This window comes from Piliocolobus tephrosceles, chromosome 2, assembly GCF_002776525.5.
Source record: "Piliocolobus tephrosceles isolate RC106 chromosome 2, ASM277652v3, whole genome shotgun sequence".
Taxonomy (NCBI): domain Eukaryota; kingdom Metazoa; phylum Chordata; class Mammalia; order Primates; family Cercopithecidae; genus Piliocolobus; species Piliocolobus tephrosceles.
In genome coordinates, this window is record NC_045435.1 from 47,537,028 (window position 1) to 47,548,177 (window position 11,150).

The 11,150-nt window shown below is 51.9% G+C and overlaps 1 protein-coding gene across 4 annotated transcripts in view; it reads right to left on the minus strand.

The window, feature by feature from the left end:
• The window catches only part of HDAC11 (histone deacetylase 11), a 26,240-nt gene extending 16,590 nt beyond the window's left edge, over nt 1-9,650 (minus strand). For 2 of the 4 annotated variants that reach the window (XM_023196207.2, XM_023196204.3), the window contains exons 1-3: nt 9,465-9,650; nt 8,404-8,552; nt 6,538-6,638 (exon numbers count right to left, since the gene is read on the minus strand). In XM_023196207.2, the coding sequence (XP_023051975.2) occupies nt 6,538-6,638; nt 8,404-8,552; nt 9,465-9,466 (252 nt within the window). In that variant the 5' untranslated portion in view covers nt 9,467-9,650. The other 2 variants (XM_023196205.3, XM_023196206.3) reach the window with 2 other exon arrangements.
• Nucleotides 9,651-11,150: the final 1,500 nt, after the last annotated feature.

The following is an 11,150-nucleotide window of genomic DNA, read 5'->3' on the forward strand; positions in this document are numbered from 1 at the left end:
AAGAAAGAAAGAAAGAAAGAAAGAAAGAAAGAAAGAAAGAAAGAAAGTTAGTTGGAGGCCTCACAATTACAAATTTCAAAATTTGCTCCAAAGCCACAATAACCACAGTAAGCCACAGTAAGAATACCAAAATAGTGTGGTATTGAACAGACATATAGATCAAATGAATAGAATTGGCTGGGCACAGTGGCTCACACATGCCTGTAATCCCAGTACTGTGAGAGGCTGAGGTGAGCAGATCACTTGAGGTCAGGAATTCAGGACCAGCCTAGCCGACATGGTGAAACTCCGTCTCTACCAAGAAACACAAAATTAGCCAGGCATGGTGGCACATGCCTGTAGTCCCAGCTACCTGGGAGGCTGAGATGGGAGAATCGCTTGAACCCAGGAGATGGAGGTTGCAGCGAGCCGAGATGGAGCCACTACACTCCAGCCTGGGCTGTCGAAAGACTGCAACCCTTTCTTAAACAAACAAACCAAAAAAATGAATAGAACTGAGAGTCGTCCAGAAATAAATCCATACATCTATGGCCGGTTGATTTTCTACAAAGGTACCAAGACCATTCAATGGGGGAAAAGCAGCCTAACAAATGGTGCTGGGAGAACTAGATATCTGAGTACAAAACAATGAAGTTGGACTCGCCTCACACATATACAAAAATTAACTTAAAATTTATCAAGGCCTAAATATAAGTGAAAACTATAAAACTCTTAGAAGAAAACACATGGGGTAAACCTTCATGACCTTGGGTTTGGCAATGGATTCTTAGATATGACACCAAAAGAAAAGGAATAAAAGAAAAAAAAGATAAATTGGACTTCGGCAAAATTAAAATTTTTTGTGCATCAAAGGACATTATCAAAAAAAGACAACCCACAGAATGGGAGGAGTTATTTATAAATTAAATAATATCCAGAATATATAAAGAACCCTACAACTCAACGAAAAGACAAGCCAATTTTAAAAATGGGCAAAGGACTTGAATAAACATTTCTCCAAATGAGATATACAAATAGCCAACCAGCACATGAAAAGATCCTCAGTGTTAATTAGCCATTAGGGAAATACAAATTAAAACCATGAGATACCACTACACATCCAGTAAGATAGCCACACTGGGGAAAAAAAACAAAACAGAACAAACAAACAAACAAAAACACCAGAAAATAACAAGCATTGAAAAGGATGTAGAGAGACTGGGACCCTGGCACATTACTGGTGGAAATGGTGCAGCCCCTGTGGAGATCACCTTGATGGTTCTTCAGAAAATTAAATAGAATTACCATGTGACCCATTAATTCTACTCCTAGGTGTATACCCCAAATAACTGAAAACAGGTATTCTAATAAATACTCGTATGCACATGTCCACAGCAACACTACTCACAATAGCCAAAAGGCCTATAAACTAATGAAGGGATAAACAAAATGTAGTGTTTTACAATGGAGTATCATTCAGCTGTGAAAAGGAATGAAGTACTGATACATGCTACAACACAACACAGATGAATCTTGAAAATGCTGTGCTTAGTGAGATAAGCCAGACACAAAAGGTCACATACTGTATGATTCCATTTATATGAAATATCCAGGATAGGCAAATCCATAGAGAGAATGCAGGTGAGTGATCACCAAGGGGACTTGGGGGAATAAATGGGGAGCAACTGTTTAAAGGACACAGCATTTCCTTTTGGAGTGATGAAAATGTTTGGGACTAGAGATGATGGTTGCACCACTTTGTGAATGGACTAAACACCACTGAAGTATACACTTTAAAGTGGTTAACGGCTAATTTTATTATGTAAATTTTACCACAATTAAAAAAAAAACATTTTTTTTTTTAAAGGAGAGAGGAGCCCCTCTCAGGGAAGAAGAAGAGAAAGAGAGTTGGAGACCAAGAGGAGCTCGTTCCCCTAGAGACTCTCCAGGGTCCCTCCAGGTGCTCCATGGAGCTATGGTCTGTGTTGCCTCTTCACACTGTACTGGAACTCATGGGAGATAGTTCTGCCCTGGGATCTTTGCACTTGCTGTTCCTTCTGCTTGGAACGCGCTTCCCCGGATGACCACATCACCCACTACCTCACTCCCTTCCCGTCTGATTACATGTCACCTGTGATCATGGTAGTAAGCCCTTTCCTGACACTGGTTTAAAACTGCCACCCTCTCACCAGCTCTCCGCACCCTCTTTCCTGCTGTCCCTTCCTTTCTTCAAGACACTCAGCACCATCTAACATATCATCTCATTACTTAATTAATACATTTATTATCTGACTCTCTCACCTAAATGCCAGCTCCACCAGGAAAGGGATCTTGTCTGTTGCTCCATCCCATCCCCACAGCACCTAGATCACAGAGGGGTGCCCTCTGAGCACTTGCTGGATCCATGTGTCCTGAGCACCGTCCAGTGCAGAGTGCACAGGGGCAAGATGTCAGATGCTGCCCAGCACTAACCCACACTCCATGGCAAACGGTCACCCAAGAATCAACCAAAGGCAAGAGCCCAGTGCTGGGGTGCTGGGGAGCTCAACAGCCACCCTCAGAGGGGCCAACCCTGGACCTTGCATACAGTAGTAGCTTGATAAACATGGGTTTACCTGAATTGACATCTTGCAAACATCAAGCTCCTGCTTCTCCTTCAGTGCCCTGTTTATTAAGTATCAAAGGCCACACCAGCACAGAGTCAGGCATGAGCCCTAGGCAGGGGATGGGGGCAGAATGGGATGAGGCAGGGGAGAGGGTGGATGTTACACAGTACCCACAGAATGACCAGGGAAAAGCAGCCTGAAAAACCTGCAGGACTCTCCAGGGTACTCTCTGGATGCCCACAGCAGAGGAAGGAGAAAAGAAACATTGCAGACATCTGCGGGGAGGTGGGAGATGTTCCTGAGCTGCAGCCCTAGCTGCCAGATAATGTCTGAAATGGGCTTGGGTCCCACCTGGGCAGCAAGGGCATGTCACACCATATCACCCTCATGCTAAAAACCCTCTTGTGACTGTCCAAGGTCCCTGGAACAAAATGTACACTCCTCCCACGGCCTGCAAGACTTATGTGGCCTGGGGCTCTGGCCTCCCTGACTGAGCCATGTACGAGTACAATGTTTTATTCCCTTCCATCCAGCCTCCCAAGCATTCTTCTCCCCTTTGGGAGATCAAGTCCCCTCCACCCTCCAGGCCTGGGATTCTGAAACATTCTTCCTTCAAAGCTATACACGAGGGCCAGGAGTGGTGGCTTACACCTGTAATCCCAGCACTCGGTGAGGCTGAGGCAGATGGATTGCTTGAGGTCAGGAGTTCAAGACGAGCCTGGCCAACATGGTAAAACTCCATCTCTACTAAAAATGCAAAAATTAGCTGTGTTTGGTGGCAGGTGCCTGTAATCCTAGCTACTTGGGAGGCTGAGGTAGGAGAATCACTTGAAGCAGGAGGCAGAGGTTGCTGTGAGCCAAGATCGCACCACTGTACTCCGGCCTGGGCGACAAAATGAGATTCTGTGTCCAAAAAAAAAAAAACAAAAAAAAAAAAACTTCTACATGAGTATCACCTGATCCTTTGTTTTAGTCTCAATTCAAACATTACCTCCTCTGGGAGACCCTCCCTGACCACCCAATTACCCTCTATTTTTCACTTTTCTTCATAGCCCTTGGTGCTCTCTGAAATGCTCTTGGGTGCTTGCTTCCTTAATTTTAATCTTCCACAACTCAAATGCAAATCCATGGGGACAGGGAGCCTTGCTGTCTTATACTCTCTGTACTCAGCACACAGTTGGCATTCAATACAGACGTGTTGAATGACTACTTCTTCATCTTTTTTTTTTTTTTTTTTTTTTTTTGAGACGGAGTTTTGCTCTTGTTGCCCAACTGGAGTACGGTGGTGCGATCTCGGCTCACTGCAACCTCTGTCTCCCAGGTTCAAGCGATTCTCCTGCCTCGGCCTCCCAAGCAGCTGGGATTACAGGCATGTGCTACCATGCCTGGCTAATTCTGTATTTTTAGTAGAGACAAGGTTTCTCCATGTTGGTCAGACTGATCGCGAACTCCCGACCTCAGGTGGATCTGCCCACCTCGGCCTCCCAAAGTGCTGGGATTATAGGTGTGAGTCACCGCACCTGGCCTACTTCTTCATCTTAATAGGTGCTATAGAAACCATTATGCTTCTCCTTTTGTTCTGGCTGCCAGGGAGCTCCAAGCCAAATATGTAGCCGGACCACCATCTTGGTTAACTTTTTCAGTGGACGTATCTGAATTCTCCTCCTACCCTCGACCTCAGTTTTCTACTTGGGACTCTACCTGTTAATACTTTTATTGTTTTATTTTAAGAGACAGTCTCACTCTGTCATACCAGCTGGAGTGCAGTGGTGTAATCATAGCTCACTACAGCTTCAAACTCCTGGGCTCAAGGTCTCCTGCCTCAGGCTCCCAAGTAGCTAGGACTACAAGTGCATGCCACTACACCCAGCTATTTTGTATTATTATATATCACATAGTAAACTGCTTTCAGGCTTTTGGGGGACTAAGGCCAGGCATGCAGCCTGCCCTACACAGTTCTCCTGAAGGCCCCTCAAATGGGTGGGGCCCTGGAGCCTAGGCCCCCACCCCCAGCCTGATTCACTCATACCGTGGCCTCATTCTGTTTTGGTTTCTCCCTGCCCCAGCTGAGTGCCTCCTGTCCCTGCCTTCCCCTCACCCACGGGACTCTGGCAGGCATGTCCTCCTGGCCCAGCCCTAGGCTGCGGACTGTGACCACGCATGCCTGGGCCTCAGGAAACCAGGGCAGCCAAGCACTGGGCTTCCTGCCAAGGCCTCACACCCCTCTCTCTCCTAGAAGCCAGGTTTCAATCTCTTCCTGGTAATCTTTCATGCGCTCACACTGTCGTGGCCCTATCTAGAATTCTCACAGCTCAGGCTGGGGTTGGAGAGCAGGGAGGCAGCAGCCCTGACTGGGAACCTCGAAGACTGGACTGGATGACCATCCAGGGGTCTCCCCTAGGCCCGGCCAACTTCCCAGGTGATCTTGAGCGAGCACAGTCTCTTTCTGGACCTAGGCTTTTCCACCTGTGGAGCAGTGGGGCCTGCTGGCCTCAGGAATCCACTGTGGCTCTAAGTCTAAGGTGATCCCAGCCAGGGAGCCTGGAGGTCGGGGCTCCCACACTCTTGGGGCAGATAACCTGAGGCATCCCTGACCGCAGGGCAGGCTGGCAGCACCACATTCCAATGCAAGCCCCTGCCCCAACCTCCCCTCTGTTCCCACAAAGAGCACTGAACTGAATGCCTCAGCCCTCAGAACTTCAGCTACCAATGGGAGCTGTGTCCTCCCCTGGAAAGAGGTCACAAGCAGGCAGTCAGTGTGCCCAGTTCAGTCTACAGGTGGGCTTTTACAATCTTATAATGAGTGCCACATTAAGAAATCAGGGCCAGGTGTGGTGGCTCACACCTGTAATTCCAGCTACTCAGGAGGCTGAGGCAGGAAAATCATTTGAACCCAGGAGGCAGACGTTACAGTGAGCTGAGATTGTGCCACTGCACTCCAGCCTGGGCAACAAGAGTGAGACCTCGTCAAAAAAAAAAAAAAAAAAAAATCAGGAAATGTCACTTAATAATCTGGATTCCTGGCTTCTCTTTGAAGACCAGGTGCTCTGGCCATGCCGGGTCCACAGTGGAGCTCAGTAGCAGCCCCTTGCGAAGGGGCAGGAGTTCTCCAGTTCACCCCAGACTCTACCACGGGCCCTCCCACTTGTTTCTGTTCTGTGCTGAGCTCTGAGGGTTTCAAATTAGTTTTTAGACCAAGAAATTTCAACAAATCTTTAGCAGAGGTACTTAGATCAGAGTCTTAAACTTCAGCCCAAAATAAAAAATCGGGTGGGTGCAGTGGTTCACGCCTGTAATCCTGGCACTTTGGGAAGCCAAGGTGGGCAGATCACCTGAGGTCAGGAGTTCAAGACCAGCCTGGCCAACATGGCAAAACCATGTCTCTAATAAAATACAAAAAAATTAGCCAGGCGTGGTGGCACGCGCCTGTAATCCCAGCTACTCACTCAGGAGGGTGAGCAGGAGAACTGCTTGAACCTGGGAGGTGGAGGAGCCGAGATCACGTCACTGCACTCCAGCCTGGGCGACACAGTGAGACTCCATTTCAAAAACAAAAACAAAAACAAAAAATAAATGAACAAACAAACAAATAGGCCAAAGTGAAGAGCTATGGTTGGAGGAGGACAGGGGCTGGGGTCTCTGAGGCCTGTCGACAGAGCACAGCTTGAAATCCATAATGTAGAAGCCTAAAATCCTATGAAGGCTTTCATATGCCCTGGAGAAGGGGAGGTCACCACCCTCAGAGTGGCCTGGCCCAAACTGAGGTCTGCCTTTTTATGACCTCTCTCCTCTTGGGGACCACAGACTCCCATGTTCCCCAAACACTAGGGACATGAATGGGTGCCCTGTGGGACTGTGCTTCCCCAGGCTGAGCCGCCTCCTGCCTCTGGCCACTCCTGGCCAGCAGCCCCCTGCCCCAGGCCCGCAGCCCCCCAGGCCCGACATCCTGTACCTTGAGCTCATTAAGATAGCGCCTCGTGTGCACCACCAGCAGGTCCTCCTCCGAGGCCTCCCGCGCCTCCACCAGCATGCTGTCAGACAGAAGCTTCTCTTCTGAAACCACAGAGGGAGCACCCTGCTTCCTCACTGACCTCAAGGCCAGGGCCAGCCCCAGACCCTCCCACAGGCTGCAGACTTGGCCTGTGGCAGCCCCTGCCCCAGGGGTAGGTGGGCACTGCTGGCTTCTGGGCCTTCTGAGAAGGGGCAGCCTCCACAGCCATTGCAGACAGTGGCCAGTCCCTCTGGCCAGGGAGCACTGAACATTGTACACACAGCGATCCCCATGTTTCCCAAACCACTAATAGTCACAAGGAGGGCTTAGGTGTGCCAGACAACCTTCAGGAGCAGGTGACACAAGGGTGGGGGATGTTGACCCTCAGAGTGAGAAAAACTCTTCTTAGGAATTCTCCCTCCACCTTTTTTTCCCTTTTCTTTTTTTTAAATTCCTTTAAAGAGACAGGGTCTTGGCTAGGTGTGGGGGCTCACGCCTGTAAGCCCAGCACTTTGGGAGGTTGAGGCAGGTGGATTGCTTAAGCCCAGGAGTTCAAGACCAGCCTAGACAACATAGTGAGACCTCATGTTATAAAATATCAAAAACTGAGGTAGGAGGATCACTTAAGCCGGGGAGGTTGAGGCGGCAATGAGCCTTGATTCTACCACTGCACTCCAGCCTGGGTGATGGGAGTGAGACCCTGTCTCAATAAATAAATAAACAAATAAATAAATGTGAGACAAGGTCTTGCTCTGTAGTCCAGGCTGGAGTGCAGTGGCACAACCATAGCTCACTGCAACCTCGAACTTCTGGGCTCAAGTGATCCTCCTGCCTCAGCATTTCAAGTAGCTAGGACTATAGGAGAATACCACCACCCCCAGCTAAGCTTTTTTATTTTGTAGAGACAGGGTCTTGCTATGTTGTCCAAGCTCGTCTCAAACTCCTGGCCTCAAGTGATCCCCTAGCCTTGGCCTCCCAGAGTGCTGGGATTACAGGCATGAGCCACTGTGCCCGGCCTCCCTCCACCTTCTGATGATATCACAAGAGGCTCAGTGAGGCATGGCCTCGCAACACCTGCCTGTGCTTTGCTCATCTTCCGTTCAAACCACCAATCAGTCTCACAGCCTGCAGGCAATAGTAACCAGCCTGGATTAAATTATACTGTTGTTTTCATTCCATTTATTTTTTTTTTTACCATGACCTATTTATGGCAAGTGAAACTGCCTTTTCCCATTTTGATGACATGTTTCCTTTTAAAACAAGTTTAAGTGAATTTCCCAGCTAAATCAGGCCCCTTGATTACAAACCACAGTTAAAACGATGTGCTCTTTGGAGCATCATTTTGCTCAGGGGGATGAGCCCTAAAGGTGGGGTGCCTGGAGCTCTGAATTCCAAACCCAACTCCGCCTCTTAGTCACTGTGTGACTGTGTGCATGTTTCCTAATCTTTCTGGGCCCCACTTTCCCCCATCTGTAATCAAGGGAAGAGCATTGGAGGTGCTCTACCTCCTGACTCTCTGAATCTTAGGGAATGGACTCCTCCAAGCTTCACCTTCCCTGTGCCCATCAGTAATCAGCTGCCTTTCCACCAGGCCTCTTGGGCAGAGGCGGGACTTAGGTCCACAGCATGGGGAGCCAGGGAGAGTCTGAGCCAGGGACATCATATTATGCTTGCTCAAAAAATCCTTTTGGGCGGAAGCATGGTTGGAAGGCAGTCCGTGGGCTGAAACTGAAGATGGGAGAGCCTGAGGTTTATGTTGGGGATGAGGACGCAGAGGACAGGTGGGTTAGAGGAAGCAGATGATAATCCAAGGGGGGCTTTCCATACCTTTTAGGAAATTTATCACTTTGCCCCATTTTCCGGCATCAAAGGGATGCAGCTTCTCCAGGCCCATGAAGGTGATGTTGTAGCGCGGCGAGTACACGATTGGCCAGCGTGTCTCTGGCACATGCTGGTACAGCTGGGTTGTGTGTAGCCTACCGTGTGGAAAGGAACAGACGCACAGCTAGGACAGCCTCGGCAGAAAGCAGCTCCCTCCCGAGCCCGCCTGTACTGACCCACCAGCCTTTGCCCAGCACCACTAGCCCCTCAGCCACAGACAAGGGCCGCTCAACACCAGCTGCTTACACTGGTTGTCTTTCCCTGAACCCATTTCCAATCCGGTCCTCACAGCAGCCCTGGGGGTAGGCACCACAATCGCACCAGAGGCTCAGACAGCAGACCAGGTGTGCCCAAGGTCACAGTGCAGGTTTGTGGAGAAGCGGGCGTGCACTCAGGTATGTCTGGCTGCAAGGCCTCCACGCATCACCTCCGCACTGTAATAACTGCCCCCACAGCTGTGTGGCACAAGGCTTCGGCTGCAAAATGTGTGGCTGTTGTGAGGACTCAGAGAATGCAACTGAGGAGCTGAGCACAGCAAGCGCTCAGAAACGCAAATCCGGACCCAACCGGAGCCAGGGCGGGGGTCAGGGGTCCCCTGGCACCGCTGCGCGGCTGACCCTTCCCATCACACCCTGGCAGTCGTCACTCAGAGACAGAAATCCGCCCCCGTGGCTGCCTCCGTGGGGGCGTCCGCGCAGCCAGGGGGCTGGGCAGCGCAGACGTCAGACCCGCGCACGTCGCCCGACCGCTCCGGGTCTGGGCCTGCGCCCGCGGCCGGCGCGCGTCCCTCGGGCCACCGAACAGGGGCGCGGGGCTGGTCTGGCGCGCCGAGAGGGCCTGGAAGTACCCGTCCCGAGCGTCCCTCATCCGCAAACCTAGGCCTTCACCTGGCGCTCCCGCCCGGCCGTCCCCGCCCTCGCCCTAGCGCGCCCGCCCACCGGGACCCCTGGGAGCCCCCGGGGTTGGCCTGGGCGTCCCACCCCCCGCCCTCTCCTCCCGGCACTCACATCCCGAGGCCGGCCCTCCCAGCGCTGGCCGCGGCTCCGCGACCGGGCGGGGCGGGGCGGGGCGCGGGTTGGACCAGCCCAGGACACGCCCCCGGGCTTAGTCGCGTCCTCTGGGGGCGGAGCTCTGGCCGACTTGCCCCGCCCCACCAGTATCGGCGTCACAGAGGGCCCGCCCGCCGGAAGGCCACCCCCAACGCCCATCAAGCCCGAGTCCCGCCTCCGCAGGCAAATACCCGGTGGAATCCCGCCTGGCTTGGAAGCTCCGCCCCATGGCGGGAGGGCCGCGCTGGTTTCACACCGGCGTCGCGGAAGGGGCGCGATTACCCTAGGTCCTGTTCCAGCGCTCTCCAAGCTGGGCAGAAACTGAGAGCGGCTGAGGGTTAGAAACGCTAGGTTCCCGGCGGACTGTGCCGGGGCTTCGCTGTGTGACCTTGCGCTGGCGTCCGCGCTCTCTGGGCCCTTGTTTCCGCGGGTTAAACGTAGGGGCGGGGGAGTTTCTCTGGCCCTGCCGCCTGTGACCTACGGTGCGCCGTGACCTCTCCGACCCGAGTCCACCCCCGGCCCAGTCTGCAGGAGCTCCGGGACAAGCACTTCCGGCGAAGGCATGTAGGCTCTCAGAGCCTGTGTTTCCCTCTGTAGAGCAGGCCTAGTTACCGTCTTCAGGGTGCACGCGTCTTGGTCCCCGACCCGCACCCTCACCGCCGGGAGAAGCTGAGCCAGGCCAAAGGAACAGCTGGGGGTGTCCGCAGGGCTGTAACCCAGGAGGAGGCCCCAACAATAGAGCCCCAGAGGACGGAGACAATGGGCTTCTCTGTCGGCCCAGCTGTCCCCGCCAACCAAACAGAAGCAGCTGACGAAGGACTGCCGGGCTGGGATCCCTCGGCTCTGCGGGGGCGGCTGTGTGTCAGGGCGGGGCACAAGGGAAGCGCACAGACGTTTGAAGAGTGGCCCCCGTGTGCCTGCCATGATTGCATGATGGCATTTGAGCCTCACAACCTAATCCTGAGAGGTGACACCATCACCCCAACTTTATCATGAGGGAACTGAGGTTCGGGCCTGGGTTAAACCCAGACTCGGCCACCCGCCAGCATAGTGGCTTTGGGCAGGTTGCTTCAGCCTTCTGGTCCTTCATGTCTGCATCTGAAAATGAAGTACTGGGCCGGGTGTGGTGGCTCACGCCTGTATTCCCAGCACTTTGGGAGGCCGAGACCAGCCTGACCAACATGGCGAAACCCCGTCTCTACTAAAAATACAAAAAATTAGCTGGGCGTGATGAAGGGCGTCTGCAATTCCAGCTACTCGGGAGGCTGGGGCAGGTGAATCGCTTGAAGCCGGGAGGGGAGGTTGCTGTGGGGCCGCGCCATTGCAATCCAGCCCGGGCGACAAGAGTGAGACGAAAAAAAAAAAAAAAAAAAAGGAAGAAAATTGCAATTCATTCTCTGGATTTCATGGGCAAGTCCAGAGAATTCAGAGAATTAAGAGAAAATAATGTTGATTATTACTCAGAGACCATCTATCATGTGCTAAGTTCAAGTCCAAATGCTTTTTGCTCATTGAACTCTTATAACGGTCCTAGGAGGCAAACTACTGTCATCCCCATTTTATAGATAAAGAAATTGAGGCACAGAATGGTGAGGTAACTCACTCAAAGGTCAGGGATGTGGGCAGATGTAAACCATAGCCACA